The 15,210-nt window shown below is 43.7% G+C and overlaps 1 protein-coding gene across 1 annotated transcript in view; it reads right to left on the bottom strand.

The window, feature by feature from the left end:
* Window positions 1-893: 893 nt before the first annotated feature.
* LOC149363793 (chromosome-associated kinesin KIF4A-like) overlaps window positions 894-15,210 on the bottom strand; it is a 45,209-nt gene continuing 30,892 nt past the window's right edge. The window contains exons 18-26 of the mRNA XM_089573731.1: window positions 14,758-14,837; window positions 12,724-12,894; window positions 11,975-12,064; window positions 11,747-11,824; window positions 10,657-10,737; window positions 7,521-7,646; window positions 5,666-5,719; window positions 3,980-4,111; window positions 894-1,052 (exon numbers count right to left, since the gene is read on the bottom strand). Coding sequence (XP_089429857.1) covers window positions 972-1,052; window positions 3,980-4,111; window positions 5,666-5,719; window positions 7,521-7,646; window positions 10,657-10,737; window positions 11,747-11,824; window positions 11,975-12,064; window positions 12,724-12,894; window positions 14,758-14,837 — 893 coding nt within the window. The 3' untranslated portion in view covers window positions 894-971. The remainder of the gene's footprint in view (window positions 1,053-3,979; window positions 4,112-5,665; window positions 5,720-7,520; window positions 7,647-10,656; window positions 10,738-11,746; window positions 11,825-11,974; window positions 12,065-12,723; window positions 12,895-14,757; window positions 14,838-15,210) is intronic.

The raw sequence follows: 15,210 nt of genomic DNA, 5'->3' as shown, positions 1-15,210 counted from the left end.
TTCTTGCTTTTATTCAGAAAAGTGAAAAAAAGTATGCTTTACACTGAAGCGTGAGAAGTCTTAATAAGGCTTACACTAGTTTGGCTATGTCAAAAACTGAAGATGTCAAAACTAGGCTGTCTTGAATGCAGGAATGCTACTGGGACAGTGATCTCATTGCCATATGTTAACTCGCCAATGTGAAAGCATTCAAAACTTTAATGACAACCTTCAATTCATTCTTAAAATTGAACTGAACAGCCATCATTAAACATCTCTAGGAACATGCAAGAAAATGATTCCAAACCATTTCCAGATTTGCAGGGGTAAGGCTCTGAACCATGTGATCATTTTTCTTAAGTAGCAAAGCATGTGTGCAGAAAATATACCACGTTACCACCACCACTTGTGAAGTACTATCCAATGCCCTTGTGTGTGAACAAGCCTGTTGAATAAAAAACCGACAGTATTTGATGCCTATGTCATTGCATGCATCATGTATGGTCATGAATACATTATCAGTATATTTCAGTCAAGTCCAATTTACAGCTGACAAAATGATGAGCGTTTGCAAGTGCTCACACACTTGCTTAAATATTATGAGTGGATTGCAGTATGTATAATTTCAAAAAAACATGCAATGCCTTGGCAGCCTTCATTTCACATACGTAGTTGGCATGAAGGAAACGCTTGTGATGTCCAGTCCAAAAAATAAAATTCGAAATTTTATAAGTAGTACACAACATTACTTGTGCTAAAAGTGCCCATAGGCTCATATTAAAGTACACATAAATATCCTATGTACACAACTAGTTGCGCAGTCAAGTGAGTGCTTGCTCCTAATTCAATATGTCCCGAACACTTCAGACCGAAAAATAAAATTGCAAATTTTATAAGTGGCACACATTACATCACATCCACTAAAAATGCCATTAGGCTCATACTAAAATATACATAGATATAATTTGTACACAATTTGTTGTGCAGTCAGTTCAGTGTTTGCTGCTCAGTGAGACCGGTTTCTGTTGTGCAGTCTCAGGCAAGCCCTCGTCCGCTATAGTAGACTCAGAATCCTGGAAAAAAAACAAAAAGAGGGGGCGGGTTAACAGAATGGTACAACCAAAAATACTTAAAAGTTCACTATACATATGCACAGCTTTTGTGACAGCAATGATGTCTGCTGGTAGATCTCGATTTACTGATTTTCTTAACCGTCCCAAGCATAGCACACCATTTCCATTGGAAAGCAAAATTATTTCTCTCATAAGTAGTCTAGGGAGGTCTAAAGAAAGCTAAATAACTTGTTAAGGCGGAAGCCTTTAATGCCTCATCGTTGTAAGCAGAAGTTGTCGACAGAAATCTCACGCTTTTCAATTGGTCGAAACGGTCGTGACGTCACAGTGCGCGAATTTCAAACGGGGCCAATTGTACTTGGGCTAGTAACCATGCAACCAATCAACCAATTAAAGGGATCGTATAGTGATGCTCCAAGTAAGTGAAACTGAGTTTAGTCAATTGCTTAATTACCCAATTAGCCTAATTAACCTTTCTAGTCAGGTCAGATAAATAAATAAAACCGAGTAGGAAACTGGTCGAGCTCGGGAATCGAGCCCCGGTCTGCGGAGTGCGAGACGAGCACGCTACCACTCCGCCATGCCAGCTCGATGGTTTGGAATGAACAAAGGCGCCTCTGGTGAATACGGCGTCTTCATTCACTCCCATCTTCCTCCCTTCCCTTTACAGCGAGGTTCAGGTGTCCACCGAGCACCAAGCACCAAGGTATGCGAGACACATTCCCTTTCCTCAAAGGTATGCGAGACACATTCCCTTTCCTCAAAAACCAATTTACCGAGATTGCTCAAAACCGAACGGGCGATGGCGTTCTGGGGACTCCCTGGCAGAGTTGCAAGACGCTGTCGCGTTTCACTCTTACACGCGAAGCCTAAGATCTTAACGCATCAGTGTCACAAGCAGCAACATCGCGCTTAAGGCTTTCGCCTCACCGCACTTCAGGTCAACAAAGTGACCCCTGAATTTTTTTTTGCTTTGAGAAACATCCACGATTTATACTGCAGATACACTAACAATTGTGCACGAAGCGTCTTCTTGGCCGCTGGTTCGCAACAAGGGTCAGCACAGCTCTATTCGTTCAATACTATTTTACCGTTTTATTCTAACTTCCCTCTGCACCAATTCATCACCTCGGAGCTCAAGCAATTATGAGGGCATGGCGGGCCTTGAGCCAATGATGAATTGCAAATAAAATTATTAGAATAAAGTCGTTAATTATTCCGGCCGCTCTTCTGAGTAGGGAGTGACGGAAACAGTTATACTTGTTTTATCACTCAAAGTAATGTGTCTCTCTCAAAACGATTGAACTGCCTTTGGTGCATGTTAACATAGCCTATATGCCATAAGCTTCAAATCATCCAGACAGGTATGCATGGTTTCCCTTGTCAATAATGTGCATGCTGGAGGAGATTTCTGTTGGCTCAGCACTGCGCTCTCCTTTGGAGTTGCAGCACTGACAGAACATGGCTGCCACACCTGAAAGGAAAACTCAGCCTGCAGATAAAGCGCATTTCTTTCTCGGCAGACTCACTGCAGCTATTTTAACGTGTGCTCTGCACATTTCTCCCCGTATGGTCCCAGGCTTTCGCACACACGACTAACGGGGAGAGTGACTTGCTTTGAAAGCAAAGTGTGTGGCTACAAAAGCCTGGCACACTCAGGCTTTCTTTGAATACAGTGTCAGCTCAAGAACCGGAAAAATATACTTCACTTCCTTCTCTTTTTCACTTGCATACTTAAAGATGGCTGAACCTTAACAGATCCACTGGCGGGTAGCACACACTTCAGTTATGCTAAGGCACTTTGTACACAATTGTGGCTATGCACAAATCGTAGTCAAACATAACTTCTCACTATATTAGTTACTAGGATTTGATCAATGGGCAGTGTAAGGGTATTGAAATCCAGAAAAAATTTATCTGAAGCAGACTCATAAGCCTAAAATAAAATAGAAAAATCCCCCTTCATGGCCATGTCAAAAAGAGCACGCGACTAAGCTGATATTTTTGTGAAATATTATTTGCCGAGCTTTAAGCATAATGTAAAATACACTGCAGTTATAAAGTGAATGTTTCTAAATTCATACGCAAGAAAGTAATCAGTGTTAAAGGTAACGCACTTACCGAAAACCCTGAATTTGCAACACGCATATCAAATTGTGTTCGTAGCATCACAAAAGCTGAACCAACTCTAAGACAGCTACCCATTCTAGCCTCGCTGTAGCTTGTAGCAGAGAATTTCATCTTTCAGTGATTTGCCTAACACACTCAGCGGGTAACATAGAAAAAAAAGACTCCACATTTGAACAATGCTTTTCTGAGATTAGAGAAAGACACTAGACATAATTACTTTAGCCAAGATTTAACATTTCATTACAAACTCCGTCACAGTTCAAAACCACCTTTGCATGCATCGCTGTACTTTTCCGTTCTTCACAACCTCATCTTCCAAGCACACTTGCAAAACAGCATCCACTCAGAAAAACTGCTGGCATCGTCACTGGATGTGGTGACTTAGTGGAGCTTCCGGCAGAACCAGTTAGTTACCTCAAGTCAATGCAGCAAAGCAAAGCCAGTGAGAAAATTTTTGCATAAACAGCGCAACCGCGCTTGTCAATCAAAACTAGAGTGGTCAAATGAGAGGCCCAAGAGAGTATAAAGATGGTTTGGTTGGTTTGGTTTATGGGGTTTAACGTCCCAAAGCGACTCAGTCTATGAGGGACGCCGTAGTGAAGGGCTCCGGAAATTTCGACCACCTGGGGTTCTTTAACGTGCACTGACATCGCACAGTACACGGGCCTCTAGAATTTCTCCTCCAAAGAAATTCAACTGCCGCTGCCGAGATCGAACCCGTGTCTTTCGGGTCAGCAGCCGAGCACCATAACCACTGAGCCACCACGGCGGGACGGAGTACAAAGAAGACCACTTGCCGAGTGCTGTGCCACAGAGCAGTCCCCCTTGCAGGAGCACATAGAGGTGCAGCTCTTCTGCTTCTTGGAGCAGCCACAGCGTCCAGAGCGGCACGAACCACGGCACTTGCACGCCGACAGCGATGTGGAGCGCTGCACAACCACCATCCATCAAAATTTCTCGCAGAACTTCTAGATACACGCATGAAAATATATTTGAACCAACAGCCTCTCAGCTAGCAGCTGGTCCAATAGGAGCAATTGCCTGTGGGTCAACCGCTCAAAATCTTTCAGATAGAAACAGTTCGCTAACACGAACAAAGTGAATAAGCATGTTATTAAAGGCGCAATAAAGAGAATTCTGAGCTCGTCTTTCTACCGCAGGAACTAAGAATGGTGGAGGTGCATGGCACTACTTAAGCATGTCGTTTCATAACAACACAAATCTTGAAAACTGTGTGCACAATCTGTAGCACGAGGCTTTTCTGCTCAAGAAAGAGATTCGGAATTATCCTTTTAATGAGTGAAGCAAAGCAATGGCAGCTGTGCTTTAAAGGGGAGCTGAGGACAACTCTGTTTCCCTAAAAAAAAAAAAAAAGATTCTGTGGATGTTGACGTTTGTCCAGCAGCAAAAAATGCACTTATTGACGAGAAAATTGGATTTTAAAGTCTTTTTCACTACTCAAGTTTTGACCATCACCAGCAGCAGCAGCAAACCACTGCAGGAAAAAAGAGCCTCTCCCATGTCCCTCCAATCGACCCTGTCCTGTGCTAGCTGCAGCCGCCTTACCCCCAGAACTTCCCAATCTCAGCCGCCCACTCAACCTGACCCCACTGGATTCTCACTTGTGATAAAAGACCAAAAAAGAAATATGATCACAGTATGAAAGATGATGGCAGTGTTGTCTAGTGTCTGGGATCTGCACAAAAAAAAACTAACCCTTGACACACTGCCGTTAGCTCCAGCCGTTCTCGCAAATGAGAGGTAAAAAAAAAAATATTTAATTTTTTTTATCTATCGTACCTTATAAAAGCTCTGTTTTTAGTGCTTAAAGCTAATTAAATATCCCTCGTGTCCCTTGGTTTCTGTGGCTGTTGGCTTCTCTCATATTTATAACGAGCCCCTCATCCCCCCTCTCGTTTGCTTAATTGCTTAGCGAGGGCCTCGGTTCTGGCAGCCTTGACGCCATAGGAAGCATAAGAGGGTTCTCACACAGCTTCCACTCTCGCCGTTCGATGACGTTCTACGTCACATCAGCGGTAACTCAGGACGTGCTACGACCGCCGCTTAAGAGCGTGGGTGGCGCTGGTGAACACTCTAAAGGTTAGGCTATTTGTAAACATAAATACCCCCGAAAGCAGAAGGTCTGACAGCCGTCGCCGTAGCTCAGAGGTAGAGCACCGGACGCGTAATTCGGAGGTCGTGGGTTCGGATCCCACCGGCGGCATGTGGTTGTTTTTTCTTCTGCTTTTCTAATCAATTAGCTTTAAGCGGTAACATATTCAGTAATATTCTTAATCGAACAACAGCACAAAAATAAATTAATTAATTAAAAATCCCTCGTGTCCCTTGGTTTCTGTGGCTGTTGGCTTCTCTCCTGTTTTTAGTGAAGGTAGCAGAGTGTCGTCAGAAAACTAATTATAGATAAAGGCCAACTTCATTTTCTCCTTAATGTCCCTTAAGGCCCAGCCAAGTGAAAAACCTACCTTCATGCTTTTGCTGTGGTTCTCATCCTCCTCGGACTTCCTTTTGCGGGTGCCCTGCGCGAATCACACGACTGACATTAAACACCACATATCTTTTCTAGCCTGTTAACTTTGATTTGCACACACGTTCCTTGTTCAAAATTGTTTTGGGCGGATACAGAAGCTAATCTGTCTCGCTTGGCAAACTCACTCAAAAAGGACAAGACCATGATATAGCACAGACTTATACCTTCCTTGTGCTGAAGCATGGTGTGCTGTCTCCCTGTGTCATTTGCGGCTTCTGCATATCTTTTATGCACACTACAATTGATGAGAAGGCGCACCAAGCCAACAAGGCAGACAGAAGTGAAAATGGAAGGAGGCAAAACTTCTAGCATTGTTGACATGAAAATGACCTTGAGGTAAAGTAACCAAGCAGGAAAGAAATGAAGTTCTAATGAATGGGAAAGGAGTAACAGTGGAATCTATGATAGGAATCGCAAGAGGTTGCAAAAAACAATTCGCATCATCCAAAACGAACAAAAGTCTTGCGCAAAAGCATGGGAAACGCATTCACGCAGATCTGTTTACCACTGACAGGATTTATTTATGGCCACGCGGTCACTCATGGTGCGTATAGCGCGACAGGCAATCGCAACGTCTGCGATGAACAGGTAGCACTTGGCGCTCGAGGGTGCAGTCGTGGCTTGGAAGAGTGTTTGGAACACCTGATATTCTGTACATTGTACACAATGCACTCCGGCCAGGGTATCCGAATTTGTATCATCCTGAAATTTGTACCAATCGTATTCGTATCATTGAGAATTTACTGTATAAGTATAATGAAAGCAAAAATTATTCATCTAAAGCTATTTTTATGAAAATCACAGGTGCACGCATTATGTGAGTGCATCTATTGTGCCAGAAGGTACAGCAACTTCAGCCGTGTTGGAGATGAATATTTGTGAAAAATTTTTATGGAACAAGGTGTCTGTCTATACAAGGTGGGGTGAAAGACCCATTTCCCAAACGTTTCACACAGAGATAAGCCGATCACCAGGCCAGAATCCACTGTTTGAGCGGTCGGTACTTGGCGGCATTGGGGATCGAACCCCACACCTCCCACATACAAGGCGGGTGCTCAAACCGCTAGGTCTGAAAATTCATATTAATGACAAATGAAAAGAACAAAGGGAGGAAGCACTAAAAATTAGAGGACAATTAAGCTTCGCCTTTAAGAGTGCAATGTAACAGCGCGTTGCAGGCGGTGGTGGTGTAAACGAACACATTTTCAATTGTTTCATTTAATTAACTGATCAATTACACTCTCTAAATGTTTTAAACTACCACCATCAAGCATTGGCTTATCATACTGAGCATTCTCACACCTTTGAACCCCCTTTTTACAACTCCTTTCATTTCTTTAATTAATCAATGAATTACAATTATTTCATTAACACATCACCTCCTATCACATACCAATCAGCCACCAATCACTAAAACCACAAATTACTATGACATGATTTTTTTATGCAGCCTCCGACTATTTACGACATGCTGTGCTGACTACTACTACGCCGACAGCTTTTTGACCGAACGTACTGTATAAGCTGTCGCGTAATGTTGCGACTGAAATCAGCGCTTATGAACAACCTTTTCGGAACAGGCCATTTATAACCAAAGATTTCAGACAGGTTTCACAAAAAGTTTAAGAGCCTGTTAAGCCTGTTTGGCAAGAGCCTGTTCTCTTTGAGACGCTGACATAGCCCTAGACCATGCTGCAGTTGTCACATGTATTTGTGTCTATGATATTTGACTGAATAAAAAGAAACTACTGCATGTGAGCTCATATGAAAATGACATGCACAAAACTCACCATGCCCCTCCTCAGCTCTTTAGAGAGGCACCAGTCAGGATCATTCTCACTGGCATCATCGATCTCGCTGTCGATGCTTGTCTCCAGGTCGTCGAGGTAAATTGGAGGTGCATTGGCCGTCTTCGACTGAAAAAGCGCACAACCACTAATGAAAATGAGAAAATATGCTACCTCTGGCATCCCACCAGAATACCAAGGCATCACAGTCACAGTCGCTTTGTGTACAAATGAACAACAGTACTGAAACGAAGGAGTGCTGCATCTAACAGGAACACTGGTAGAACGAGCACATACCAACGGAAGCAGTCTCCACTTCGTCGCATTCCATGTGGCCATAGCACCACAGACACCAGACAAGTTTCGACTGCTCAGCCCTTCTAAGTTACCGCAGCTGTTCATCTAGAAAATTCACTTCACGAATAAGTATGCTTTCCGGATCGCGATGGCCGACAGCCCTTCTTGTGTGAACTGCGCCTGTGATGAGACAATCACCCACATCTTGTGTGAGTGCCCTGCCTTTGTAGCCGAAAGACATAAGCTGCGATGTGCTCTGGACCGCTTGGACCCTCGCCCTTTCACAGAGGCCAAGATCCTCAGTCCGTGGCCACAACAGTCAACTGCCATCAAGGCTTACAAGGCACTCTTTCGCTTTTTGAGAGCGACTGCCTTGATTGACAGACTGTGATTATTTCCCGTTACTTCTCTCTTCCCTCTTTAATTCCCCTCATTCCCTTCCCCTGTGCAGGGTAGCCAACCGGAATCCTTTCTGGTTAACATCCCTGCCTTTCCCTCCCTCTCACTTTTCACTCTGACAACATTCTAAGTGTCGTTTCAATCACATCACTTGATTCGCTAGAATCTGCGTTCCAATACTCGTTCCAATATATCGTGCACACACACCAACTTGCAAACATACAGCAATGTTAAAGGTAAGGAATGCTACCAACCCTGCAGCTTGGCACACAGCGTTCTTTACCTCTTTCCGTTTGTGGTCTGCATTGTTCAACCTACACCTCCATTGGCACCTTCCCTGCTGCTGTTCCTTTCCCTTCGTTTTCCTGGCCCCACAGTCTTCCACACCTGCTTCACTCTGCCTTCCGTAACCCTCGAACTTCTTGAAAGGGTGCCAGTCTAACTAACGTATCGAAAGCTGTTACTACATCAATAATTCAACAAAAAAAATATGGTTATAGATAAGCTCATCTGCAACTCAGAAGCGAGAATACATTGCAGTGGTGTGATTCATGTAGCGACGTACCACCAGCCAGTGTGCTGGCTGCACACCACTTGCTACTCTTTGCTAAGTCCAACCTGCTTCACACTGAAGCTGCTGTGGATAGTGCTTCGGAATTAGCCACTGCTTATCACAACATGTCTAATCATGTTGCCAATACATTATTAACAGAATTACCACCCATTAAAATTGAGGTTCAGTTGTTTTCCGCAACGCCTTCGGCTGTGAAGCACGCAAAGCAAGGGCCGCCACTGGGCTTTAGGTAGTAAAGCTGGCTTCACCGCGTAAAAGATGTGGCGCGAAAAACGAGTACAAGAAACCGAAAGACATCCTCAAGGCCCCATCATGTTCACCTCGTCATGCGGTTTCACAGCACCAGCGCTGCCAGTAGGTGCCCAAGGCCGCACAGCCGGGTGCTGAAAGCGATCTACGAGCGCCATTAGAAGCGCCACTTGCAATCGTATGGCACAAAGCTTGATACTATACGGCGAGACTTCTCTATACTTTTATACAGGATTTTTGAGAGGATAATCTGTGTTCAATATAGACAATAATTTGAAATAGCCGAACTCAACTGTACTACCTATGGATGGTGCAAGGTTAGGGCAGGTTAGGCCGCACATATGCACGCTAACGCTGGTAAAATGTGCTAGCTTTGTGTGTGGAAACGTGCGCCTGTTAGTCTTAGTACCCAAGCACAACGCACTCACAGTACAGTAAAACCTCGTTGATACATTCCCGATTCATATAATTTCTCAGTTCCTTCGCTCAAAATCGCAGAAATTAAAATTGTCCTATAAATTTCCACTATATTTTTCCTGGTTAATATATTCCCGTATAACAATTTCCTGGCTACTAAGTTTAAAATTTCGACAAAATGTGGTCATATAATATGTTTATTGACCAATCGCACATGTGCAAACATACAGGTGAGTTGAATGTGAAGAGCTGTAATGCAGCGGCAGTCAACCGCCGTGCTGGCTTTTCTGCATGGCAGAGGTGCTAGGAGGCGAAGCATTACTGCTACCACCATCACCACCACAGCGCGCTAGCATTCCAGAGAGCCATTTTTATGGGGACGCAACACAAAGAGGAGAAACGCCGAGGTTTTTTCGTGGTGCATACGGGAAAGGGGGCGAAGTATCTGTGAACTACCTCGATGCGCTTGCATACGAGCAGGCCGGGTCAAGGGGCAGCTGCGATGGCTTATCCGCAATACTTGGGCACAAAGAGGTGAAGCATAAAAAAAATAACAAGGAAGATATTTTGGTTACTTTCGTCATTGCCGTCAACAGACCGGATGCACTACGTAGTTCCTTCCCCACTCAAGACAGTGCAAACACTTACTGCATTACGAGAGCGCTAGAAAAGGATCTGTTCAGATCTTACGCCAAAAAATGCTATTTGACAATTTTATACAATGAAATTATCAAATAAATGCCTGTACTTCATTCAAGAGTTATATTTTTCAAAATTAGGTAGTTTGAATCATATATTTTGCCGGATAATACGTTTTTTCCGCATTGTTTTTTTAAACGTATCAAAGGTTTTACTCAAGATGCACAACCAACTAACCACTTTTGTAGATAAGCTCTGAGCAAGCGACGTCTGCGCTGGACAACTAAGGGACCTCACCTGTGTCATGCTAAGGAACAGTTAAGCCAGATATCACCGACACATTTCTGCTAAAATGCATAGAGGAGCGCCTCCCTGCAAATCTGCTTCCAGGTCTGAGGCCAAAACGAGCAACTTGTAGTTATAATAAGTGATGGTTCCAGAAACACAAATTTCTGGATTTAACTGAAATTTTTTTCACTCCATTTTCGATAAATTTGTCCCTCAAATAGTGCAGATTGGTTGAAATGTATGGTGCCATTCCATGAACAATGCCAAGTTTCTCACCCTGAGTGGCTTCCTCTTTGGCTTCTGGGCAGACAGGTCTTGGAAGAACACTTTGCGGCCAGTTTTAAATCTCGCAAGCTCCTGCAAATGTGCGGAACAATCAAAGGTGTTTGTTTTGCAGCTGAATCTATTCACTGCGACACATATGTGCAGCCTAAGTGAATGTGCATTTTACATGAACTCTGATGTTATCAGCAGAGGCATCAACATTCCCATCCCTTTCACACTGGTTTCGCTTTTGAACTTTGTTGCCAACAATCTTTCAAATGACTAAAATAAAGTGCCTCCTGACAGTGACAACAAGAATCAGATTTGATATGTGTAAAAGGAAAGGCTGATCATAGCGTTTACTGCACAAAGTATTTAGGATGGGGCATTTTGTCCAAAGAATTGCACAATAAGTTGGTTTCATCTTCACTGCAATGCATACTGAACATTAGCCCCAACTTCACCGATGGCCAGCCAATATAGACCTAAAGTCGACAATAATTAAAACCCAAAAAAGGCCAAAAACTATACCAAATTCGAACTAAGCCAAGCTTTTTTAATGCACCTGATGCTGACGGGACCTAAACACTGGTTTATTTAAAGTAGAAGTTAGACTTTAGCAAGTTCGAAATAACGAGTTCCCATTGTCCTGAATTTAAAGGGCCGTAACTTTTGCTTCTTCCAATGACACTACAGGCATGCTGCTTACCATTATAGTATTGCAGGGCTTTCAAAGTAGGAAGTAAACATGAGCCCTCGCCAAAAGAAGAGAAATTAATGAACACTGCGTACATTTCCAGAATGTTCAAGACATTCAAGACATGTTCAAGACATGTTCAAGACAAAGCTGATAAAACTGCTGGCTGGCTGGCAAGCTGGCTGGCTTGTTTCACGCTGGCGAGTGTTAAGGTTGCCGCTTCATCGCCACACCACTTCTGCCTTCACAAAACAAGGCTCAGTAGTCAAAGTGACTGCACAGTCACAAGTGTGGAGATATGTGCACCCATCTCAAGACTGCACAGTTTTGCATGCCAATGTCAGCTACTAGACAGGAGAGAGAACAGAACAGAACAGAGAGAACAGTAAGAAACACGACCAGTACCATCTCCAGAGCCTCCACTTCCTCAGTCTTCTTCTTGAGCTCATCGTGGACGTACTGGAGCTTGGATATCTCCTGAACCTGGAGCAGTTGCACACGTAGGAAAAGAACAAAATGCATATAAAATAGTTTTGGTCAAGGCCTTGTGTGCATAGAAGAAAAAGAGAAATGAAAAAGCTGGCAGGCTCTATATTTTTTTGGCAGGGCAAGTGATTGCCCAGACTTAAATACCTGGCTCTCCAGCCTCTCCACCAGTGAGGCGTCAATGTCTGGGTTTGACTGGAGCGTCGAGTTGGCCGAGTGCTTGAGCAAGAACAGCTTCTGCAGGGGACATGTGCAAAGGGCGTTAGAACTGGTTCCATTTTAATGCAGTGTAGGGCACTGTTATAGTAAATGTGGACATCACAAAGCAAATTGCCGTGCGAAAGAACTTGGCATGAAGCCAGGTAAAAGGTAAGAAATATATTTTCCCCCTGGCAAATGTTGATGAAGCAGAACCTGCGGTATATTCAGCATAATGCGATAGTGCTGCTGGAGTAACCTGTTTTTTACAGACTATAATTACACAAAGGACCAAGTTCACAATTCGTGAAGTCTGTTTCTGCATACTGCTCTTTGCCTTAATGACATCGCTGGCTTCCAGTTAACACTCACACCAAAAAGGTATGTTTACTGATGACTGACTGTGCTTTATGGCGTGAGTGCACTGAAGGGAATGTTTAATGGCATTTGCACAGTGTAACAGAAACATTGTGAATGGCATCGAGGTGACTGCCGTTAAACAACTACCAAGTCTATTACAACTCATCCACCTGAGAAACGTTCACCCTTGTGTACAATGCTCTTGGGCGATTGTATATTTATTTCTTATGACATCTTTTTTGCCAGTTACGGAACAACCTGTAACAAGTGGTTTAAATAAGTAGGTTTGCAGCTAAGGATTATCCTAGCTATATAGCAAGGAGTACAGCATGCCCCACCTCTTCCTGGTGTTCCTTCTTGAGTTCAAGGAGCTGCAGCTCGAAGCCTCTCTCGAGCCGCTGAACCTTGGCCTCGAGCTCCTCGATGCGAGTCTGGCTTTCGGCCAGTGCAAGCTCCTGCTCGCCCAGCTTGTTGACTGCCACGTAGGTGTCCATGTCCTTCTCCACAAGCTGCAGGGAAAGGCAGGAGACATCATCAACGTGTACACGGAGAATAATGGTATTATGCTCCGAGTGAATGCGCTCACAAGGAGCCAGGAGAACATACATATAGGGACCTGCATTCCTCCAGGCAGCCACTTGCAACACCTTTATTTGTGTGTTTTGCTGACGGATCTTTACTATGCCAAAAAAAATTTGCACAGAAGCTACCTTGCAGTCTGCCAAGTCGCACATTCTACACCATTACCAGAGTGGTATGTGCAGATCAGAGGAGGAAGGTTGGTTGGTTTACGGTGTTTAACGTCCCAAAGCGACTAAGGCTATGAGAGACGCCGTAGTGGGGGCTCCGGAAATTTCGACCACCTGGGGTTCTTTAACGTGCACTGACATCGCACAGTACACGGGCCTCTAGAATTTCTCCTCCAAAGAAATTCAACCGCCGCGGCCGAGATCGAACCCGCGTCTTTCGGGACAGCAGCCGAGCACCATAGCCACTGAGCCACCACGGCGGCAGAGAGGAGGAAGGGTTAAAGCACAGACAGGAGTCTGTGCTAAACCCCACAGTGCCATCTTGGTACTGTCACAATGCCCCGCAGGGGTATGGCTGATATAGTGAGTTTCTTTCAAGGGAATGTTCACGTAAAAACAGTGCGAAACTAAACACTTTGCTGATTCAATCGGCGTTGAAGTCTTTAGAAAGTAATGTTTTACTTCTGAGAATTTTGGCCTGAATACGTCGCAGAAATAATGTTGAAGTTTCAGTTTCACAGTGATAGTCATACAAGTTACAATCACATGACCCAAGAACGCCATGAAATTGTGGCCTGCTACCCACAGGCATATCGTAATCATTGCCCCCATGATTAGCCAAAAATGTGGAGAGGCTGTGCATGGTAGTGTGGCAGCTATTTTCACTCTTCAGCCAGTGTATTAACCGATTATTTGGAAGTCCGTTTGCAAATGGAAGCCATCAGAGGAGTCAGTTCCATCCGTTGCTTCTACTTCAGATTTCCTGGTCGTACTTGTTCTCTCCATTGTAGGCAGATGGCATTTCCGACCAGCTAGAGCTAATGAACAAGTATCACTCTTCTGAAAATTCATGTTATGTGCATTAGCTTATTTGTGCAGCATCACCACAGTGGTCACCAATGTGAAATGCATTATTATGCAGGAAATGAAAAGAAAAAAAAAAAAACGATATCTCCCATGAAGGTTTAGCAATAACAAGCCAGCAAATGCATGGCAAAAAACAAACCAAAAAGGTGAAAACTACAACACCAAGTATGCACGAAGGTATTCATAGGGACAAGAAAATAAACCCCATAATGCTGAATTAACAACTAGGGCTCATGCCAATTAGGTCACACTTGTGAACTTGTGGTTGTGGCAAAAGCAAAATCAAATGGTGCCCATGTAAGAGTACAGTCATGGTCCCAACTTTTTTTTTTGCACATTTAACAATTGTTGACCGCCCCACAAGTGAAATTTTGTACGCAGTCGAAGATTCTATAGGCGCTCAGATTTGGTAACTGGGTCAGAACTGCATTCAAACATGGCTAATTCACTCCACAACGGATGACGCAAGTGAAACTAGATATTTCATGCTTAACTGTTCGGCAGCAAAGAAATCAGTTGCAAAAGCAAAAACAGGCACTCAAAGCGCTGATGACAGAGTTAACAAGACTCCACAAACCCACTGCCACAGCAGAGGAACACAGTATGTCAGAGTGAGTGCAAGTCATTCAATAGCCAGTACATTAAACTAGTTTTCCAGAACGAAGAAAGGAATGCTTGCAAGACACATTAAGAGCAAATGAAGAGTAACCATATAGGACAACCCATATTAAAACAAGCTATAAACCACGAGCTCACCATCTGGAAAAGCTGTGTCGCGACAGCCTTACACTGGATGAGATCGCTCACATTTGAGACGAGGGCCTTGACACGTTTCTCTGCAAAGGGGCAGGGAATTCAATCACCATACCAACACAAGTTTATGAGAGTTCGCTCAACAACAATAGCTTGCATTTAGAGTTTGTACACAAGGCATTGCAGTACACCAAATACAAAATGCATTTCGTTCTTAAACACAGGTTGAAGCATCCACTTGATGAATAGCAGAAATGATTTACCCTCCAGTCAGCCACATGTAATCGAGCAAAGTAGAGTTGCATGTTCATTTTCTTTTTTACCATCGCCCCAAGTAAAATGCCAATTCAGGAAAATAAGAAGTCTGTGCCAAACATCGAAATTCAAGTTTTCAGACCTGTTTTCTTCATTTCCTGCCACTGCTTCAAAAGTCAATGCCAATGCTATTCCACCTCA

The sequence above is a fragment of the Amblyomma mixtum genome, chromosome 2 (genome assembly GCF_055824585.1).
Source record: "Amblyomma mixtum isolate Tamu chromosome 2, ASM5582458v1, whole genome shotgun sequence".
Lineage (NCBI taxonomy): Eukaryota > Metazoa > Arthropoda > Arachnida > Ixodida > Ixodidae > Amblyomma > Amblyomma mixtum.
This window is presented reverse-complemented; position numbering and strand designations above follow the sequence as displayed.